Genomic DNA, 24,395 nt, shown 5'->3' on the forward strand with positions numbered 1-24,395 from the left:
ACGTCAACAGTCAAATAAAACCAAAAGTTGGGTTCACGAATTATTTAATAATAATAATAATAATAATGATATATATATATATATATATATATATATATATATATATATATATAGAGAGAGAGAGAGAGAGAGAGAGAGAGAGAGAGAGAGAGAGAGAGTAGTGCAGATTAATCATGATAAAAAATTGTAAGTTGGTTTTCTACTCTCTCTCTCTCTCTCTCTCTCTCTCTCTCTATATATATATATATATATATATATATATATATATAGAGAGAGAGAGAGAGAGAGAGAGAGAGAGAGAGAGTAGTGCAGATTAATCATGATAAAAAATTGTAAGTTGGTTTTCTACTCTCTCTCTCTCTCTCTATATATATATATAGAGAGAGAGAGAGAGAGACAGAGACAGAGACAGACAGACAGACAGAGAGAGAGAGAGAGAGAGAGAGAGAGAGAGAGAGTTTAAAAAAAACAACTTACAAAACTGTGACAAACGAGACAATCGATAAAACCAACAGCAACCGTTGGATCTACTCTATCCAACTGAGGTATTATTTTAATATTGTTGATATCGCGTTTCAACCGATACTATCATAATGTCAATTTTAGGTACCTTTATTTTATTACTGACATATAAACTTCTTTTCTGACTCCCTCTTTTTTAGGATGATAAATCTGCACTACTGCATCATCAGTGCGCAGAGAGAGAGAGAGAGAGAGAGAGAGAGAGAGAGAGATAAAGTTAATGAAGCCCTGGAATGCAATAAAATAATAACAAATTTATGGATCATTTCTACAAATGAATATGTGAGAATGAATGAAACGGAAACGTGTTTTGGTCTTTATCATGTAAGTAATCAACCAAAAATATATATTCAAATTAATCCTTATAAAAGTGTGTGGATCGCTTTGGTTAAAATCATTGGTTTATAATAAATATTGTGTTGATCACATATTCCGAGTAATCATGCTGATAGAGGTACGTGAATTTCTTGTGTTTAAATCATGATATTTGTTGTGGTGATTACCCGCATGATAATGACCAAAAAAACGTTTCCGTTCATAACTGGTGGCATAGCACGGATTCTTGTTTTTTCCTCTCTATTATTTTGTATCAATGATCCATATAACGTTTTATTTTTTATTTTCATTTTTGCATTTCTTATTATTGCATTCCAGGGCTTGATGAACGAGCTTTTTGATGCTTATTGTCGCTGGCGACCAATACAACAGTCAGATTTACTAGAAGGAATTTCGAAAGATAACAGGCATTGCATACATGTATTTATGTAGCGATCACTGATATTTGTCGCCACTCGTACGTCAAGCTGTCAAAACTACCTGCTAAATGTCGCATGAGTGTATTATCTTTTCATTATATATTTAATCTGATTATAGAATATGAATAGATGCTAAACACTACGTTGAAGAAACGAGACAATTTTGGGCTATGAAACTTATAACGTATCCAGAAGCTTTAAAACTATGGATTATTGTTTACAATCGTAATGGAGTTACGTTAAGCTTGAAGAATTATCACGTATTTTAAATACTGAGACGAGCACTGTATTTCTATGAATGTGTGTGATTGTCGATAGCAACGCTCATTGTTCATCTAAATTGTCATTAAATGTTATATTAAAATACAACAACAGGTTTCTTAATTTGTTCACTCATGCGCACAAATACACACAATCTCTCTCTCTCTCTCTCTCTCTCTCGGTTGCGCATTAAACATAAAACCTCTCCAAATCGCAAATTAAATTTGATTCAAATGTTTTTCCGTTTTGCGGTGTTTAATATATACTGTTTTCGGAGAGAGAGAGAGAGAGAGAGAGAGAGAGAGAGAGAGAAAATCGCAAATTAAATTTGATTCAAAGGGTTTTCCGTTGTTTAATATATAATGTTTTCGGTTTATTGCACACACAGAGAGAGAGAGAGAGAGAGAGAGAGAGAGAGAGAGAGAGAGAGAGAGAGAGAGAGAGATTTTCTCTAATACTTACATGCGTTGAGAGTTGTAGATATTTATAATTTAATGCCCGAGGGCCTCATATGATCAGAATGCAAAAATGGAAATACGAGTAAGAAAGAGAATTTTAATTCTAAGTGTACTGATATTGAATTTTTTCTCTCTCTCTCTCTCACACACACACAGACAGACAGGCAGACAGACAGACACCCACACGACTGTCGCACTAATGACAAAAAAATTCCGTGTTGTGTTTCACGACACCACAGTGACGAAACAGCGACACGGACAGATTAGTTAGTTCTGATGCAACTGAATTAAAGTGCCTTCACAGGAAGAAGACAGAGCTGATAATCAGGATGACGATGATTACAACGATGGCAATAATCGTCATATGCTTAATAGAGACAGCTGAAATGTTTCCAGATTTATGGGCAGATCATTTGTTTTAATGCAACAATATATTTGTTGCGATATAACCTGGGTGAAATGTCTTGAGTAGGGTCAGATTCTGAATAAGGATTGCAGGCTTTATAGCTGGATCAATTAATTAGACCCGTTTAGTAAAAAACACTTTAGTTTTCTATATGCTTTGTTTTAAACAAGGTCATGGTTTTGATAGATTCCATGACCTAATGGCCCAAAGACTGAATAATATAGCTGAAAAACATTAGGTGCGAACAACTTGATAAAAGTAGATTTATCAAAAGCGAAAACGTTGAAGAAAACAGGAGACAAATTTGGGCTAAGAAACTTATGAATTATAAAATTGGATTTTCATTCATAATCCTAATTGACTTACATTAGATTTATAAAAGTATCACGTTTATTAAATGCTTACAGAGATGAGGACTAAATTTATGTGACCAGGTGTTTCTTTCAGCATCAAGGCTCACTGTTTACATCAATCTTATGTTGATACAACTTTCTGTTTAGAAGGAATAGCAAAAACAGGATATTCTAGATGACCAAGGAAGTGGCCATATTTGACATCAGATCCGGACCATTATCACTTAGGAACGAGATATCATAATTCTTGCCTTGAAAAGTCCGTGTTGATACGACCACTGATTCAGGTTGAGTAGCTTAAACATTTTCAAGATGGCAGCTATAGTGACTATGATGGATATCCACTGGGCACTGTTTGGATTTAGAATCAACAATGAAGTCTTCTGGTGAATATGTCTTTTTCTATCAGGAGGCCACGTTTGACAACTGATCTGGCAACCGGCCATCCCACACGCTCTTTTGATCTATGACCAGTAATGCTAATGTTAAAAATGTATAAATTCCTAAATAATTGATAAATTATAATGAAAATGCATGTGGGCCATACTGAACGTGTATAAAAGATAATTTGTAATTATTTTCAATTATGTAGGAAATTGTCATGGTTAAAAACAAAGTTTTCCTAACAAGGTGTGAAAATTATGTCATGAGACGGAAACCTGTTGAGATCATGGTAGTAATCATCCTGAGTCAACTTTCTCTGGCACTCTTGTTTCTGGCTACATAAACAAGCATCCCTGGAAGAGGCTAGCACTCTACTGGTTGAAAAGAAATTCCAGGAATGAATGATACAAGATACAATTTGTTGAAAACCATGTCACTATGACCATCCGTTCTGGAGCTGTGTTAAAATGTTCCATGATGCCATGGTAGCAACCATATTGAAATATACAATCAGCCACAATATTTAAGACCAGCTAAATGGAGCAAAATATTCAGGTGAAATCCCCATGTCAATATGACCATCAATTCAATAGCAGATTTGATAATAAGATTTTCAAGATGGCCACAATGTTGGACATAGTGAATGTCTGGGCTAATAAAACTTATTAGTGCAAGGTTAGCAAAAATGTACTTAACGTTACAATAGCACTCCACCAAAAAGGTATGTAAATTAAATGAAAATGTCTGAGAATATTTTTAATAGTATATGAAAGTTTAAAAAATTTTAAATATAAAAATGTATACATAGTGAAGGCACAAGTGACTCAGAGACATTCTAGGAAATAAAGACAGAAATGAAAGAACAACTTCAGAAAGTTCAGGTGTGGAGAACAACCATAAAGAAAGGAATACATAAAAGATTATGCAATTAAAACATGTTTATTGTGTCAGACATAATTATTAAATATATTTTGGTCACAATATTATGTTTTTGAGGCATGACAATATACAAAATGACAAACCAAAATGACTAAGTTACTATAGTGTACTTTATGTACTTTACAGTAAATGATAATTTCCAAGATATATTTCATATAAAATGCTGTTGTCAGACTATCACTTCTTCAAGAACGCATGACTTTGTACTGTCATGAATTTATTATATTCATATACCCCCAAAAGAGTCAATCAAGTTACTATAAAATCTACAGCACATAGCCAGCTTTCAAAACAAACTTAATAATGATAACATTCATCACTTTGCCATGAGGTAAAATAACAAAAAATATAACAATACTGTCTGACTACAAACCATTAAATACAGTTCAAAGTCACTAAGTTTTCAATAATGGATATGACAACAATTTATGTGACTCTACAAGCAGAAGTTATGTTGAAAACAAACCAACCACAAAATATTACAGTTAATGCACCTGTTCATTTCACATCACCACTGGCATTAGGTAATAGCCAAATCTAGTGCCACATTAAAAATGGTCACTGGAAAGAGTTGTGCTATTAAACATGGAGTTATAATCTGTCAAACATAGGATTTGATCCAGAAATATTATATACATAAGAACCCTTAAGTTGACAATAGCTCAACAGCTGCAAGAAATACCAGTAAGTGTATAAAATGTACACTGATGTGTGCAGATGAAACTGTTTACAAATATTTACAACTTTTAATGAATAGGTGTTATCAGTCCCAATACCTGATTTATCGGCTTAGTCCAATAACATGAATATGAACATGATCATTATGAAAAATAAACGATGAATTTGGACGTAGCATTGCTTAGTTATAACATTATTAAAAAATCAGTCTCTTGTGAATCATCATAAATAATCATTACTATATTTTGACAATTTATTATGCATAATGTAGTGATTAAATCTTATCTCTTGCCATAATTTTGATCACTCTCAGTTAAATGGGTAACCATATGGATTTAAGAGATAAAAGCGAAATACTGTTTGTATTTGAGACATGAAAACAGTTAACTATACATGTATCAGTAAGTAAGAATTAATGTATCTTTATTCTAAATACAATATGTACAACTGGTAATAAGCAAAAGTTCAGAATAACTCTGCAGATTGATAATTTAAAACAATACTATATTTTGTTATATTTTAAAGATTATTTGTTCTGTTTGAAGAATTCAATGATTTTTTTCTCTTAAAAAAAAGAAACAGACACCACTAAAAAATCTGATAGGAGAAGAAATTTAAATATGCATCTCAATGTCATCAGCCTCGTCTGAAGATGGGTCTGAATCCATCGATTCATACCCTTCAACATCTAACTGTTCTAGCAGATATTCATCTGATACAAGATTGCCAAGAATAGAGGGAATTTCTTGGTCGACACTTGGTAAGTCAAACTGTAATATCTTGTGGAAATGCAATGGAACTTCATTAACAATGCATACATTAGAGAACGTGTTTCTCAGATGAAGAATACATCTCTCTATATGTAAACCCTCCAAGAGCAGGACAGCCCTGTGCACATCACTCTCTGCTCTCTCAAATGAAGTTAGCACTGCTCCCTGTTGTTTTATGTAAAAACAATTTGTGCTCCTCATGTCACATGCAATTAGTTCAATTTCTTCATCACATCTCTCCATTGTTTCAAACAAATCAATTAGAAGCCTTTTAAGTTCTTCTGGAACTGCAGCTGGAACCTCTAGAGATTTCAAGCTGTCCAGGTCCAGTTTATCTGGATACGGGAGTTTGCTGCCTTCCAATAAATTGTACTCCTTAAGATGATGTTGAACAGCTGTGTTTACTTTTTTTAGCTGTCTCCCAAGTCTTACTGCAACAGCTTGTCCACCTTGAATAGACAGAAAAACATGAAATATGACCTTTTATTATGCCAGTTATATTTATAAAGCCAGATCAACTTAATATATATTACAATGAAACAAAACTCCATACCATAAAAACATACACCAAATTAATTCCCTACACATTTTGTTTTATTGTTTCTTGTGATTACCTCTAAAATGATAAATTTGTAAAGATTGCCTGGAATATTGTAAGTCTTCTTAAACAAAGACAACTGTATTTCAAAACACATGTTTTAATTACCCAAAATATCCATTAACACTTCTTTCACATTCTCCTTTATCTCATGATATCAAGGCTTGTTATGTCAATACTTACGCGCATATTTCTTCATCATCTGCAGTAAGAAGGTTCTCTCTGCCATCAGCCTTGTCATCACCTGGACTTTGGCAGTTATTGTTTTTATATTACTGGATTCAGTGTGCATTTTATACTGGTCTGATGTCGAAGACCACCTGGTGATCTTTAAGGACCTTTCGTGGGATCTCAAGACCTGTTCTAGACTGAAAAACATAAATCAGAATACTCTGAACTGCCAGTAAATTGTAATAATCACTATATCTGTTTCCTTTAATTTAATTAAGTTACTGCCCCAGTGTTCATTTTAGGCTGCTCAGGCGCCATCACTATTGTTTTCATCTTTTGCATAATTTTTTTTCCTCCATAACAAGTAAAACAGGGCAACAAAAAAAGAGAGAAGAATTTTTTAGACTGACTGGATTGTGTTATGTGTTGTGATGTGATTTGGATTTTTAACATAGCTTTAACAATGTTTCAGTCATATCGCTACAATGTCTGCAATGTGACAGTTTACATCAGGCCGCAGATATTTTGCATGATGTCCCACCCAGTCACATTATCCTGACACCAGGCTGACCAGTCCTAACACTAACCTCTTAATGCTGAGCACCAAGCGAGGTAACTGTTAGTACCATTTTTTAAAAGTCTTTGGTATAACTTGGCCGAGGATTGAACACACAACCTCCCACATCCGAGGCGGACAGTCTAACCACTAGGCCACCAGAGCGGTCTGACTGAATGGAGTGCATACCAAGATTACTTGATAGTTTGCACTCCCAGCAAAAGAAGCAAATCATACTAAACTTTACTGGCTGAGAGAAATCTTTTACTTATTTTGATTAGCTTGAAAACCAATCAAGAGCCAATGATCACTGAAAGAAAATGAAACAAATAGAAAATTAAATAGTCAAAATGCTGCATTTATTTCTAAAGTAGCATACAGACTGGAGAAACATCAGTGACTCAAATAACTAAAATACATTTTAACAAGTAATGGTAACCCAATTGTGAGGAATTACAAATCACAGTATGAAAATTGGGGGGAGGGGGAGAGTCTGACAATGACCACAGGTGCAAGAATCATGGATTTATTCATTTCTGCAACAAATATTCACTCTTTTCAGCATTAAATACTTTGTCACTTGAGTCTGATTATATCATAGTTTGTTGTAACTATATCATGAAAAGTGTGGACACTTTAAATGTAGCTAATAAGGAAACTATGGAAAGTTAATTAAAATGCACAAATGAACAAATCCATGAATCACATGCTGTAATAAAGCTATGTATCTGAATCTGTTGAATAAACATGAAACAGGCATTAACATTTGCAACCAGTTTCTGAACAACCCCACTTTTAGACCATTTCTGAAATACTGCCACCATACCTAACCATCAACTTGAAAAAGTGTTGGGTGTGCATTTGTGTGTAGCAAAATATGACAACTGATTAAACTGTTTTGAAAAACCCATTTCAGTCTAAGTTTTTGAAACTACTCTGATGCACAGAAACTATAGAATGACCAATTTAAGCCATCCAAAACTGCCTCGCAAACTATGCATGAGGTTGTTCTATTGTAGCTGATCCAGACGATTTCTATGCATCCTGCCAAAATGAATAGGCTGAAGTAAATATGCATCTCTGCAATTATTAACTTGAAACAATCAACAAAAACATATTATATATTATTCAATGTGATCACTGCATCTTTTATATTTGTTGGTAGTTTTGTGACAACAGGCAGGTTTGACCTCAGTCATAAAATTACAGCTTTAATTTTGACATATACTACATTCTCAAACTATGATGCTGGCAAGATGCACCTGTGCAGTAAAAGACACTGCCTGTACAACAATGCCTTGAATCATACATACAGTAGTAAATGGTTGAGTGTGACTTGAGACATAATGAAAATGAAACATATTTACCCAGACATTTTCTTCCTGATGTTCTCTGTAACTAGTGGATCAACAACTCCCAGTGAAGACTGACTGAAAGAGTATATATAAAAATAATACCGACTTGATGTATATTGAAATATAATTGAAATTTATGTGAAGTCTTTCCTTTCAAAGAAATTATAAAATTATTAAAGAAAATATTATTGTTTAGGGCAACACTGGCACATTATTCATATCACCATTACAGGTTTAAGGACAAGCTACTGTATGAGGTTTTCTATGTCTAATTAACAAAAGGTATCAGTTATAAGAGATGAACAACTTACCTTAAATGGTAGTATTTCTTCAAACTGATAGCATATGTCTCTAATCGGGTAAGCGGTTCCTGAAATTTATTATAAAGCATAAATTAAACATATTGCTTGTGCAATTGCAGCTGACATGGTGAAGTCACCTATAATAACTGGAGGTTGAAATAATCATAGATTTAATAACATACATTACTGATGTTACAGTAAAACATAATTGATTCAGAGCAATTGAAAATGAGTAGTTTAAAGGTATTTTATTGATGAACTTCATTAGAAACAAGGCAAAAACACCTCCATGCAAATATATTTTAGCACAGTCACTATATTGGATGATGACCGACTCTTATTAACAATGATTTCTTTCCACTCCAAACTGAAATTCAGATCTGAAGCAAAGCAAAAAGAAATTAAAATGAGCAAAGATGAAATTTTAGAGATATAAATTCTACCTGACCTATACATAGGGGTGCTATCATCTCTTAAACCAAACTCAGTGAATGATGTGCTGTTATACCTTGCTTTCACTTCTTGCAAGAGAGTTGCCTGTGGAAAATCGATTTTTATCCTCCACTGACCATCTTCTAATGTCATCTGTTGACACACCTTTAAAAAGACAGCGACAATCAAATTATTTCTGCAAAGCCAGAAAAAGTGATATACATGAAAATAAATTCACAATAAGCAAAAAACTGGTCAAGTAATGCATGTAACGCAAATTTCTATATTACACTAACAAGAAGCTACAATGGATACTACACATAACTCTGTACTGTGGTATACCACAATTGACCATTTAAATTGTTTGAAGGTAGGTCTTGGGATTTTCTTTCGAACTTTGATTTTTTCTCTTTTACCTCAAGAAATCAGAGTACATTTTTTAATGCTATTTAGGGCACAGAATGTTCTTCAGAACAATCCCTGCTTACCATCCAAAAAATAGCAAATGGCGGTCTATCATATGAATGAGTCTGCTTACACTATAAGCTACACCCTGCAAATGATACTGTTATAACAACTGAGTGCTTGTGATACTGTAAATGATACTGTTAAAACAACTGAGTGCTTGTGCATAAAAATGGGAAGTGCTGACACTGAAGCATACACTCCACTAAGTGATGATAATGATACAGTTGGCAGGGAAACTGGAGTCTGATGCCAACACCAATGCCCCAATCTTAGAATTATGCACATACTTTTAACAAATTAACATAACAAGTGAAAAATATCATTACTTTCTTTCAATAACAAGATTACTTTGCAATTTCTGTACATTCCTTCTTGATGATAACTGCTCTAATATTTTCTATCATATAACGACTCACACCATAAATGCTTAACATATGGCACCATTAAATGTATAGACAGGTCCACTAACTAACTAGCTTGTCAATTTAATGAATCTGTGATGCAATGTTCATATTTGAAGAAACCAGTCTGTTTCTTGGAAATGGGTCATATACAGTTGCTCTAAATAGCGAAAAAGGAAACTACTCTTGCACTATTCTTACACAGCAGTCATCTTTTCAAGAATAATCTCCAGTGTATGAGTGGAATCAAAGAAATGATAATAAAAAAATTACAAAAGAACTTATTATTGCTCTTTTTTGTATGCCAAAAAAGCACAATTCATATACAGGCTAACATAAAATGTAATCTGGTGAGAAAAGCATAATGATTATGCCAAAAGTGTAATGGTTGGCATGTATGATTTAGTGGAAACATAATGTGGTATGTACAGCTGGAACAAAATATCATGAGGAAAACTGCTCTACTGGTAATACCCTGCACCTCCATGAGCAACACTGCTAATAAAAATAAACTGAAAGCATTATATCCATTGCTCAGAATTAAATAACACTGCTTATACAAAGTCAATGGTTTGATCTGAAATTGTGTTTGAATTGAAAATGATTTGATATTTTGCTGTAATTTTGAAAGACATTTCCAATTTTTTTTAATAGTAAGGCAAACAAGAAATACAGTGTCCACCAGAGATGACTAAAATATGTATAGTGTCAGCTTAATTAATCAATTATTAAAGATTTAGCATTAGAGTTCTTGCACGTTTCATGAAAAGCACTTCAAAATACCTGTTATTCATTTGTTAGTTCATGATTTTATCAGGTCGGCACACTTTTAACGAACACCAGCAAAATTGTTACAGGCTAACATGCATGGATGTTATACTGAAAATAATATATCAAAAAACAAAAACAAGCATAAGTTGAAAATCTTAATTAAAAAAATTGATTAATGGTTCAAAATATACATAAAGAAAGAATTAAAGAAAAGCATAATTTAAAACACCTGAAATATTTCCTAGAGTTTCTTGAAGCATTCTGTTGGTGTTGACTTTCAGAGCTTCTGCTTTCTTCAACCTTTCTGCAAAGGTTTTGCCTGAAAATCAGTAAGATGATAATTACTGTGTGTGTTTGTGTATATAATTTCTGTAATGAATGTGAAAATCATGTTTTTATCTAGATGTACTATATTAATTTTCAACCGGTCAAATCTATTCACCCCAGGATTTGCATGTTAGGACAGGTCTTAATGTATGTATACATTAATACAACAAAAAGATGGCAAGGAATTTTAAATATAATTAATATTATGTTTGATAAAACCTAATCTGTTAATGGCACAATTAGATGGTAATGACATATTTTCTTACTTGCAAAAACTGCATATGCAGAGACTACATGTACCTTGTTTTCTTTTAATTTTATCTCCATAATGCATAAGGCCATCAACAAGCAGATCAACACGATTTTCTGGAGTCATCTCCTTGGAAATGCTTTTAAATTTCCCTAAGTATGCCCACAGGCGCTCCAAGCACTCCCCATCAGTCAGTCCTAACCCAGGTGTTCGCCTTGGGTTGTACAAAACCTACAAAAATGGGGAAAATGTACATGACAAAACTGAATTAAAAAAAAACAGTTGAAACATTAATACACAAGATTTTGTATTCCCTTTACATGGTAATGTTCTTTCAAAAAAATTTGTTAATAAAGTGAATGTAAATTCTTGAGAACTGCAGTAATTACAAAAGCCATTTAATTAAAACTGATCTTAAATAAAGTTTTTCGTGATCTTAAAAATACAGTTATCTGAAACAAACTGCAACATTTTTACAAATGCCAGTAGCAAGAAGATTTCCTTTGTCATTACAACTTTGGTGCATACACCGAGCGTCTACATCATCATATAAAATTTTCATTAAAAAAGACAGGCATTTGATATTGGAACAATCAACAATTAAAAACATTTCAAAAGGTATATGAAGATATATTTCATTATGTTTTTACTGGTAAAGGGAAAACAAACCTGGCAAGCCATTTTGTGTCCATAGCAATGAAATATTGGGATAACTAGCTTCACTGCATCCAACAGATCAGTACGTTCTTTTTTCTAAAAATAAACAATGAAATTAAATTACAAAAAATGTTACAATATCACAATGATACCATGCTAATAGAATGCACATGAAGAACAAAATTGCAAGCTGAAAATGATTAGAAACAACACTATCATAGGAATTACTGAACACATAAATAAAAGTGACGCCAAAAACAAAATGACAACACTTTCACAAAGTGGTAATGAGGTTTCAGCTATGCTTCACACATCAATCTATTGACAGATTATCTGACATCAAATACTGAACCTAAAATTAATTATAAACAAGAAGTGTTTTCAATTAATACATTAAAATGATTAAAAGAAGATATGTATTGTACAACAATCAGGAAATGAGAGAGAATCAAAACAGAAAAATTACTGAAATACTGCATGAAATATGACATGGCCACAAACACAACTAAGTCAGGAGAAATTCACCCACATAATAGACAGGGCAGACATGTACCTTCAGGTGGGTTTCCAGGAGACAAGCTATATCATACAATATGTGCATTTGGCTGTCCTTGTTTTCTGCAACTAATTTTTCAAGCAGGTACACTGAATAACCAATTCTGTAATAAAATTGAAATTCAAACATACAAGATCATATTAAGAAAAAAAATCAATTGTATAAGTATACCAAACTTTAGTTGTAAAATTTTGCCAGTAACAATAAGTTACTACCGGTATTAATGAATCTCAATGCTGTTCAAAACAAATAATCATTACAATATTGTAATCGACTAATTACGAATAAATGTAAAATTGATTGAAATAACTGAGCCGTAAAGATATTTCATTCAACTATGTAAAAAATCTTTAATGCAGTTACATTCCTTGAGGAGAGAAACTTTGGTAAGTCATTAACCAATTTTCAAAGATGGAAAAATACAACTTTGCATGACAAATATTTACCCAAATGATATTGTGGATACTAAATTATTAAGACTTTTGATAAAAAAAACAATTGCATACCTTTCACCATGTTTCAGGTTGAAAAAATAGTGTGGGAATTCATGACGACAGGCAGAACCAAACAGAGCAGTTTCATCAAGTTTCTTGTTCTTCGCTTTGGATCTTAGGGCACTGCCAGCTTGAAACTCACTACATTCCTGAAATAAACAAACGGAAACTTGCAAAATAAAATAACTACATCAAGAGTCCAGAAGATGAGGCAAAATTTTATGGTAAATATGAAGTGACTTAATAAACTTAGGTCAGAATCCTTCATCTTTATGCAAAGCAGCTAGATGATAAATTATTAAACGCTAATGCACGAGAATAGAACTTGTTATAAGACTCATGATCTACAAGATTTTCACTCAAGCATTAGCTGTATGTAAACTACCATTCTGTCTCCAAAACTGTATATGTATGACCTTCTAAACTATTTGGTGGAAATTAAGCATACATGGTACTTATTATGGTAACCATCTGTAGTGGATGGAGATGTGGTAATAAATTAATGTATCTGTCATCTGATGGCACTGGGCAGGCAATGGTAAACAAAAAGCATCTAAAAAGATAATAGCTTCACAAAAATATGAGTAAATTAATGAAACTGTCTTTATTTGAGGAAAATAGTATATAAAGTATAGAATCAAGTAGTTAAAACTCTTCTTACATTGTGAACTGCCTTTTACCTGCATATTCTTTGTCTTTTCTGTGGAGTAGCCATCCATGAATTTATCAACTTCATCCTGATCAAGAAAGAAATGACCATCATGTTTAGGCTTTCCTGCCTCAGCTCCCGATGAAACCTTTCTGACCAACTGGAAATCTGCATCAAAAGAAATAATCTTTTGTGGATTCTGAAAATGAAATTGAAAATGAGTTATAAGAAATGTTGTGGTACATCTGTCTGGTCAAAATTATGTTAAAAAAGCCTCTCATTATTGACTTATTTAAATCGAATTCCTTATACCCATCAACTTTCAATGTCAGAGCTGACATGCAATGAAGACTTCTATCAGACTGTACAATGAACAACATCAAATAACAAGTGCCAGATGGAAATGTGCATGCTTAATATTTTGCATAAATTTAGACTTATATATCAACTAGGAAACTGTATTTTTTATGCATAAAGGAGCTGTTTGCATATCTTACTGTATCCAAAGGAAATTTATATACCTGTCAGATGATATATACAAACATAATGAGAAACTGCAGTCTACAATACTAGGAATAATGTAATATATATATATATATATATATATATATATATATATATATATATATATATATATATATATATATATATATATATATATTCACACATACATACATACATACATACATCCATTGGCTTCTTAAAGCAGCTGTTACCTCAAAGCATGCTGGGCACTGGGTTCCAGAATCAATTTCTTCACAAAGATGTATAGGGTGACTGATCCTGTACCTAAAATTTCGATACTGCACCAGGCATTCATTCATTAAAATTTTATAAACGTCTTTAAACTGGAAAATAAACAACAAAAAAACAAGAATATAAATAACAAGTTTGATTCATTTTAAACTTTATACTGTATCTAACAGAAGTGCATACAATTTTGATATAATAAATATTAATGATAACTCATAGCACATAAGTAAACTGACATCTGCTGTAGAGATGGAATTTTTTGGTCCTAACATTTCCCTCCCAAAATTTCAACAGGATTTAATAAATGAAAGCATCTAAATATATTTCTTGTTTGAATGTGTCAACTTCACATGAAATGGAATCTTGTAAACACAAAACTTCATATAAAAGCTGTTTGATAAAAGAAAAGGCGATGTGACCAACTGAGATAGTTAAAATATGCATACTGGATACTTTGCCAAATAGCTACTAACTTTCAGAATTTTGTTTATCATGGATACAGTTTATTTCTTCTTTGTCCATTGTAAAACAAGATATTGTGATTACCCCAAAAAATGGAATGGAATATGTGTCACACAGATGGTGCATCTTCCTGCTATAACATAATATATACCTAAATATTATGTGACAACATTTTTTTCTCTCCCACCGTGTAATTGCAAAACTCGAACCCTCTTTGAAATGATATTTACTTTGTGGGAAAGATCATAAAACATACTAAGTTTTGTGAAATGTCACCTAGCAGTTTTGAAAAAAAAAGATCTGTTGATAGGTAGATCAACAAAACAGACAGTTGTTATTGTTGTTGTGGGGTTTAACACCATTTCTCAGCACCAGATAGGCTATACATGGCAGCCAGTATAACTGGTGGAGGAAGAAACGGGAAAACCCCAAAGAGCCATCAACCGATGGGAAGCTTTCTCACATACCTACATTTGCTGAGCCAGTGACTCAAACCCACGCAGACAGGGGTGAGATTGCAGTGATCTGTAATGGAGAGTGATTTAGGCCATTTGGCCACCTGGAGACCCCAAAACGGACAGGCAAAGGGTATTAGTATCATTGTAAAGCATGTGGATTACAAAACATTTACAAAGATGCAACAAAATCAAAATTATCAGAAATATTTATTTTAGAAACAGGATGCAGGTCTTCAGTTATTTCTATTTTAAACAGACTCAAATCACATTATGTGAAACTGAACCAATGAGCAGAATACAACAACTTCGGAAATGTATAACACCAAATTATATATCAATACATGATGTGTAAATGATTTCACAGGATAATGTGACCAAGTCTGTCAAATATTCAACAAACCCAGTGTGCTAATTATGGCAAAAAGCATAGGTTATAAAATCTGGGTGAACTGGATACTTGTAAGAATATTCTGTAAAATCTAAATTTTGTGTTGATGTACAGTTGCTACATGCCACAAATTGAAAACCAAAAAAAAAACCTAATTTTTGCTGGAAACAACATAACTCATTACAAAAACATCAATTTACAAACCACTAAAATAATAATCTTTCATTACATATATACATATTTAACAACTGTTTTCAAGAAAGAATATAAACACAAAAATGGAATAATTATGAAAAAGACAAGAACTGAATGCATTACTTCTGAATCAAACAATCCTTTGTGATGCTTGGACAACTTGGCCTTTAAAGCTTCACAGAAACCTTTGGTAGACACATGACACTCCAGCAACAGTGCTGTCATCCACTCAAGAAGTCCTATGTGGAAACCTAAAATGGGATTCTTAGGTGAGGAAGGCCAGAGATAACTACGGATCATTGTAACTGCCGCAGACTCGCACCCACATAATTCAATGATACGCTTGTGCTGTCTGCCTGTTAAAAGAAAAATGCTTATTGGAAAAATGAAGGTGTAAAAAATGAACATTACCTGAAAGCAGCAAAGTCATTATCAGTGGCTGATTAGTATCATTAGTGCAAACTTAAGAAGCCTAATAATAAGAAAGGTTTCCTCTTAAAAATTTTTAAACTTGGCTGACCAGTTTGCAGGAAGAATTGAATTTTGTTTCCACATGTAGTAGTGATGTAAAAAATCAGATTGCAATGTCTTGTCATAAGTACCAGTCTGAAATGTAGCCATTCCAGGATGTTTTTTTTCTCCCTCAAATTTTGTCAAACAGGTTAGGTGATTTATCAGAGGCAGTTTGTTGTTGTTGTTGTTCTTGTAGTGTTTAATGCCATTTTTCAGCACACGATAGGATATACATGGCGGCCAGTATTAATGGCGGAGGAAGAACCCAGGAAAACCTGGAAAGAAATACCGACCCACGAGAAGCTACTGGCAAGCTTTCTCACATACCGACATTGGCTGTATCCGAGACTCAAACACATGCAGGCAGAGGTGAGATGGCAGTGATCCGTAACGGAGAGCGCTTTATACCACTCGGCCACTCAGGGCCCCCAGAAGCAGTTTGTAAATTTCTGTTTAGAAATGATAATGGACCATTTTTAATTTGTATATATTGAAGAGGATAAATGTATACCAACCATGTTCATCCATTACTACAATCTGCTGACAATAGATGGTTTGACATTCATGGTTATCTGGCCTTCTCCACACTGGTGTATCTGTGTCCACACAAACAAATGTACCATTCTGAAAAACAAGAAAATGCTGGTTACTTCTCATTTGAAAAATATATATTCCCTCCTGTGGCATAATCTCTATACAATAAAAAAATCTTTTGTAAATAAAATTAATACTATTAATATAACTAGTGAAGAAAAATAATGTGAAAGAAAATAAAAAGAATGAAAAAATCACATTAATATACAAATGTTGCAAAATGTTATACTCCCTGGATGAAAATCTGTTTTCATAAACTGACTAGTTCATCTGAGGATTAACAAGGTAATTAATAAAAAGATAACCTGGACTGTATATCAATATCTTGAAGATGTAAAATATACAGACAACAATTTCAATTCATACAAAACAATATAAATTGATGCTAACAAAACTTACACATTAAAAATTAATAACAGCTTACTTTAAACACTTCAAACATGTGTAGATGTGGCAGACTGTGACAAATGTCAAGGCATTCTCTGCAGTACACGGCTGATGTGCCACAGTCCATGCAGCGAAAAATCTGATCGGGACTTTGTGTACAACAAATGCACTGACTGTGAGGTGGTGTAAACAACACGGCTGTGCCAACTTCAACCAATTCATCAGCAAGAGCTGCCCAATTTTCTAGTCTTTTTCTCTTCTTCTCTCGGTAGGAGACTTTTGTTTCATCTAAGGCATCTGCAAGATTTGTAAGCACTTTATTTGTTGTTGATTAATAAGAGAAAAATAACAGATTATACATCATATGATACATATATTGCAGTCACATGTAAAATCAATGTAAATAAGCAAATACATGTATGAGACAGAAAAAATGCTAGAAATAAATTTGCTTTTGTAGTATATTCAGGCTGTAACCACTGTAATTTTATTCTTCTGTAATTATGCCTCTTTTGGCTGTTCTAATTTTATTGCTTTTCTGGAAGTATTTGCCAATTAAAGACATCTGTTAGGTAAGCATTTATTATGTACTGAATGATTGGGATGTCAATTAAAGAAAGACACGGTAAATATCAGGAAACATTCTATCAAATTTTATAGGAAGGTATTTTTGTAAATAAGAACATGTTCTTTTTGCAAGGACTCTGCATTAGGATCTTAAACTAGGGACAGACTGTATTTTACCTGAGAGAAAAACTGCCTCTTCTGATTGTTTATCTACAAGTTCTGAGTTTAAGGATATGGACCCAGATGCAGATATTGCCTTTGGAAGAGATCCACTTGTTTCATCTATGGCCACTGGGTCTTGTTCTCTACTAGAAGTTGGTAAAATTCTCTCATACTTTACCCTAATTGACTTGTTTTGAACAGATATATATTTTCTCTTGGCTGGCTTTCGATCCCATGAGAACACCATTTTCCTTAATAAAAAACAGACACAAACATTTTTATCTACTGTTAAATGGATTCAACGACAAATATTTGCATTTAATGCAACGCCATGAAATAATACTATAAAAAAGCACAAACCATTCCAAAATTGTGGCACTAACAAATAAAATGGAATTATTTAAGTGATAAAAACGAAGAATAATTACGTAAAAAAACCCAGTGCTTTTTCAGGAGTTTTATTCACACCTGCTCTCAACTGACTTAAACACAACGCTCTCGCTATTGCATCTTGTCTAAACCAATATTGAGCAACCTGCTACAACAAAATTCAGCTTTGCTAAACTGTTCCTATAAATAAGGCTTTGCACATTTACAATTCTCCAGGTACATCTCCAGGGTAATTTGTCAAAGCATTTATTTTTAATTGTACAAATCAACATCACGGAAAATGAATTATCAGACAATCTCTATCAAAGATAATTACTTCTTCCATTTGATACAAATTAGTATTGTTATAATTACTTCAGTAACAGACAACACAATAAATCCAAGATCAAAATCTATCATAAGTTTGGGAATGAAGCCATACTCAACATCTACATACCAGGAACAAAGGGAAATTGAATGGCCCACAGCTTCTGCAACCGGATGTTTTAGTTTTAGAAATTGCGCACATGCGCAACAGAGAAAATATTCCAACAACATTGTTAAGGCTTGGTAGCTACATAACGTATACTGCATCGTACGAACATATACGTTGTTGCGGTTTGAAGGCCTTAACAATATCAACAATTCCAGGCTTGTAGGCTGTAACAATGGACGTATCGGGTGGAAATGGAGGCCCAGGTTTCGGTTTTGGCCACGAATTAGGTATGTCTACATGTCTTAATCAGATAGATGCTTACTTTATTACTAACAGTGCAGTTTAAAGCACTTAAGTTATTGTGTGTCAAGATCGATCGATGGGGGGGGGGGTAGAGAGAGAGAGATCGGGAGAAAGAGCGAGAGAGATTCACTAATATACATTAGTGTCCACCTCTTTCTGGATCTTAAGAGCTATGCCAGAGCCCCCACGACCCAGACATGAGCCCCACCAAACTTAGGATCCTATTCCAAGTTTTAAAATTTCAATTTCGTTTTACATTCTAAATTTAATATAAATTAAATAGGAACCCCGACTCAATATAAATTACATAAATTTAAATCGTAAAATTTTTAATAATTGGGAAAAATCTACTAAATTATAACAAGGTTTGTATAGGAATCCTAACTTATTGTAACTTTCAAATACCATTTGAACTTTCTAAAGAATCCTATGACGTTACACATTGGAAAATTCTAAAATACTATTACCCGAAATATAAAACTAGAGGGAATCTACATGGGGAAAGTGCAAGGTGATGACATCATGGGGCTATGTCACAGGGCGCAACGCGAAGTGGACAGACCTTCTTTAACACGTATTGAGAAGAACGACACATATTACCACTCGAATAAAACAATAGAATTTTTTTTTCCATAACCTAATATATCACACAGTTCCGATCGCCAAAATTCTAAATTGAAAATAAACGGAATATAATTTTAAAAAATATATTGTAATGGATTTTAAATTCAAAGAATTAAAATAAGACAAACGGGGGGGGGAATATAAAAAAAAATTGATTTATACTTGCTGTCTCAAACATACAGAAAATATAGCATACACACAATAGCAAACACTGAGAATTAGGAGACCTCTAGCAAAGGTCACAAAAATTACAAGGCTCGGATGGACAACCCTTTAGATAAACACTAGGGAAAAATAAATAACCCATCAAAAACTCAAATTTTTTCATACAAAATTCTTTATAAGTAGAACATACAACATCTGAAGGAGAAACACAAACTTAAAATACTTTTTATATTTTTTTTAAATGGGGGGGTGGCATCTGTCTGAAAATTTTTACCGATGGATAAACAGGTGTTAGGTTCTGACAGGGATTACTACTAAAAAGGTGAGTGTTCTGAAGGATTTAATGCTTTAGGACAATAGTAGATTAATTTAACTTAACCAGATACAAAGGTGGATCAAAATAATTGTAGTAATTACTAACAAGTGGCCAATAGTCCGACAGAGCAGGTTGCTCAAAACTCCAGCACAGATAGTGCCAAGTGGAGAACCACTTGCTGCAGTTGTTGCCAAAACCTCATGCAAGCTAACGTGGTATGTCCGTTCATAGGTTCGCTGCAAGTATACAGAATTGTCTGTTACAATGCTGCATGTATTATCATATTGAAATTATACAGGCAAATCAGCAGTTATTTTCTATTATCGTTTATTAGTCATAATAAGTAGAACTAAACTTTATCCTGGCAATAAGGAAGAATGTTCCGATGATTTTAATATCATGACCTTTTGTCAAATGTTTTGGGATGCTCAGCATGGGTTTTCATTAACCTCAGTTGCATAAGTATCAAATCCAAATTCAGAAATATTTGCCAAAGCATATATTTTATGCAAAGCAGAGTAGACTATACCTATTTATCTTTAAAATGATACCATTTTTAATATGATTCCTTGCAGCAACATTTACAGAGGAACTGTCATGTACATTTGTGTATATACTGCCCCATACAAAACTACTAAATGCCCCAACAAGTCTTTCAGAATTCTCTCTAATTTTGGATCAAAGCATCAGTTTAACTATTTTAAGATTTTGAAGTTATTTTGTGCCAAATCAAAATATTTGGTTGTCTTGACATTTATTTGCACAGCACATTAAAATATGTTCATGTTTAATGAAACAGCCTTATCGAAACATACTTTGTTATACATTATGACGAGTCAGTTTTATTGCTCACATGATGAACATTATACCACTCCTAGGATGATAGATACCCTCTTTGGATCTGGTGCTTATGACCAGGTAGAATTTTTTTAACCAAAGTCTTAAATAGGATATTTAAATTACCATGACCATGTCTGATGTTACAAGGTAGGGTTGAAGTGCATTGACTTGAATGGTACTGTAGAAATAATGTAAATTCATGAATGTTGGGTGTCCACTGTTAGGTTGATAAGAAAAATTGTTACCACATACCTCGCTGGAGAGTTCAGCATTTATTAGTCTGTGCATACAACGAAAGACTAGACTAGAAATACATAAATGCATGGCCTGTAGTATTTTGAACAGCATCATTCCTTATTTTGTTTTCTAATTTCAGTACAGAAAAACTTTATTTTGTGATAAGATTGTGTGAATTTTAGGTACTTTAGAAAGTAACGATCTTTAATTTACCGTAATCATTTTTCACCATATTCCATGTACTGTTTAAGCTCATTTGATAATAAATCATAATGAAACTGAAAAATACCTGATCCAAAAATATTTGACCACCTCTTACTAATTTTCGCATTTTTCAGTCTCTCACTGACAGTTGCCAAAAGGATAATTTTGATATCACACACAGTTGAAGATCCAAATCCTTCAACACTTTCAGAATTTAATATCACTAAGTCCAAAATTTTCTATTTAATCAAGATGTTCAAATGGCCTTAACACTGACAGAGTCAGAGGAAGAGTAGAGGTGAATGGCTATTAAAGGTCTTACCTGATTCCACAGTATGAGAGTTATCAACCCAAATGTATGAGAATTATAAGCATTCAGAAAAAAGTCTGCCTTATCTAAGTCATACTCTCTTTAAAGCAGGCAAGACAACAAGGCATGAAAAACAAAAACATTGTAAAAACAAAACTTAATCCAGTTTCATCATTTTATTCAATATGTGCATTCACTTGTGACAAATTCAATTCAAATGCAAAATAAATTTGTTTTTCAGCAATGAACTATAATACTGAAGCATCTAGCAAAGATTAAATTGATTATTGCTTAAACACCAGTTAAAGTTTAATATGCAAAGTGACTTCTAAGAAAAAAGAAAAAGTTGCAAAGTGTGTCCACGATCCAAAATCAAAATGCATTTTCTAAGCAACATTTTTCCTGAATGAGAAATTTATTAATGGAAAGCAACATCTTTTTTCGCAAACTTAAAATATCATTTTTTTAAAATAAAAATCCAATCACCCCTCTCCCTCACAAAAGTGACATTAAGATTCTGTGCCAAGATGGATATAAATAACAGTTTTCTCAACTTTACATGGTGAATCTTTTATAGAGTCCTCCAAGATATTGACACATATTCAACAACTTTTGTTGCAACTGACATTAATCTGCCTCACAATATACTGGTAGGCTTTCTAAAAAGGCTTTTAAATGACTATATGTCAGTACTGGCTGCATTTTGATAGCTGTAATATTGTCACCTAGCAGAAATTTGGCTACTTTAAATGTCCACTTTGTGTAGTTCATATTCTGAATACACAATATTACAGGCAAGATACATTTTTGATTAAGCTAGCAAGTTAACAGTTATAGGTTACTTCACTTGAGAGTGCAGTATATCCATCCGACAAAACGAGTTCATATTTTCCTATACAAATGAAGTAACCTTTTTATTATATGCTAATTTTCTTATTCTACCTAAGGCTTAATTACATAAACAAAAATACACTACATGAAACAAAGTAATTGAATGTACGCCGCATTTCAAAAAACTAAATACACAAGCAAATATTCATCAGTACACAACATTACTAATGCCCACTTAAATCCACCCAGATAAATTTGAAATTTCACGTGCTACACATACCTTCTGAAAGAAAATGGCATTTTGATCTACTTAAAATTTAAATTTGTAGTCATATTGTGAATGAATGTGCATTACAACAACTTTCCCATTTGATCTGTAATGAAAAGATTTTGGTATTTTTGTCATACCTACGAAATATGGACTGGATTTATGTGCCAACTGTACATGAAGTACATTAAATTTCAGCAGTGATGGAGCAGCGTGTTGACATCTGCAAGTGTGTTTCTGTTCTGCCATTGAATGTTTGAAATCATAATGTAGGAAAAATATGAAGTCATTCAATTTAGTTATCAAAAAGACGCTATGGACATAACAATTATTTAGGATCTAAGCATATACTCTTATCATTTGAGTATTACATTGGCAAAATATATACATATGTACAAGAAATAAATATTAGGAAAAAATCATCAGACTGCAATCGTTGCATCGAAAAACAATGTCAAAACTTGAACAAATAAGTACCAACTAAATCCAGCTCATGGGTGATAAAAATACAAATGTAATAAATTATCTTGTGTTTTTTTAAAATATTAAGCCCTATCTTTACACAGTCCGATCAATCCAGAATTATAGTAAAATTGGCTTGAAGTAGTACTAATTTGTACCTATATAACAAATGAATAGGTAGATAATAAAGCTGTCTCTGAATATTTATGGTAAATATGATAACTGGTTTGATGATAAGAAATGATATTCACACTGAAGGAAAGTGGTATAGTATATGTATTGATGTTAATCCTTTTCTTGTAATTTTTTGGGTTTTCTAATATTGTGTTCTGGTTCCCAGGTTGGCTTCTCATATCCCTTCCACTTAATGAGATATTGTTTGCCTTTTCCTTTTTTTTTTGTTTTCAGTATCTTCTCCACCTCAAACCAATCAGCTGAAATTAAAAAATTTAGATATTTATTTTCTTATTGTATTCCTGTTAATCAGTAGACACAATAAGCATGAGTGTGGCACTATAATTTAATTTCAAGAACAGTTAAATCCTATACTTTTTCATAAGATAGACTGATACAATTTTTTAAAACTTTAATTTAATTGGCACCATAAAGGCATTATTGTTTGGACATGATACTATACCCTAATACAAATATGCATACATACATACATACAAAGATGCGTACATACATACATACATACATACATACATAGATGTGTACATACATACATACATACATATATTCATACATATATACATACATACAAAGATGCGTACATACATACATACATACATACAAACATACATGCATGCATGCATGCATACATACATACATACTGGAAATAAAGATTTAATACATACAGCACTAATTCAGAACAAAGTAAGTAAGCTTAATGCAGCTAACAATTCTATTTCAAATCAGTTATTGTTTACAAATGAGAATAATTTCTTTACAACATGTTCAAGGCCAATTTGCTCTTTGATTTCTCACTGTTATACATTATACTGTGCACTTCACAAATTTTGCAACATAATTTCACTG

The 24,395-nt window shown here is 32.8% G+C and overlaps 2 protein-coding genes across 6 annotated transcripts in view; both read right to left on the bottom strand.

The window, feature by feature from the left end:
• Positions 1-24,395, bottom strand: part of LOC149773155 (uncharacterized) — a 125,326-nt gene that overhangs the window by 14,874 nt on the left and 86,057 nt on the right. The window lies entirely within an intron of this gene.
• LOC149773157 (uncharacterized) lies at positions 5,325-19,036 on the bottom strand. 4 transcript variants are annotated; one of them, XM_089946701.1, is made up of 17 exons: positions 18,819-19,033; positions 18,008-18,243; positions 17,301-17,560; positions 16,798-16,906; positions 15,893-16,125; positions 14,230-14,361; positions 13,545-13,712; positions 12,877-13,013; positions 12,368-12,473; positions 11,827-11,910; positions 11,208-11,388; positions 10,810-10,899; positions 9,017-9,105; positions 8,518-8,576; positions 8,219-8,281; positions 6,308-6,492; positions 5,325-5,975 (listed from the first exon to the last, which is right to left on the bottom strand). In XM_089946701.1, the coding sequence occupies exons 1-17, from the start codon at positions 18,953-18,955 to the stop codon at positions 5,371-5,373; spliced, it is 2,874 nt and encodes a 957-aa protein (XP_089802827.1). In that variant the 5' UTR covers positions 18,956-19,033; the 3' UTR covers positions 5,325-5,370. The 4 variants fall into 4 exon arrangements, 3 of the variants coding, with proteins under 3 accessions (XP_089802827.1, XP_089802829.1, XP_089802828.1); XM_089946703.1 differs by lacking the exon at positions 18,819-19,033 and adding an exon at positions 18,737-18,785; XR_016417450.1 differs by having other exon boundaries at positions 5,838-5,975; positions 6,233-6,492; positions 18,819-19,036.

This window comes from Sinohyriopsis cumingii, unplaced genomic scaffold (assembly GCF_028554795.1).
Source record: "Sinohyriopsis cumingii isolate HCF-2022 unplaced genomic scaffold, ASM2855479v2 utg000873l, whole genome shotgun sequence".
Lineage (NCBI taxonomy): Eukaryota > Metazoa > Mollusca > Bivalvia > Unionida > Unionidae > Sinohyriopsis > Sinohyriopsis cumingii.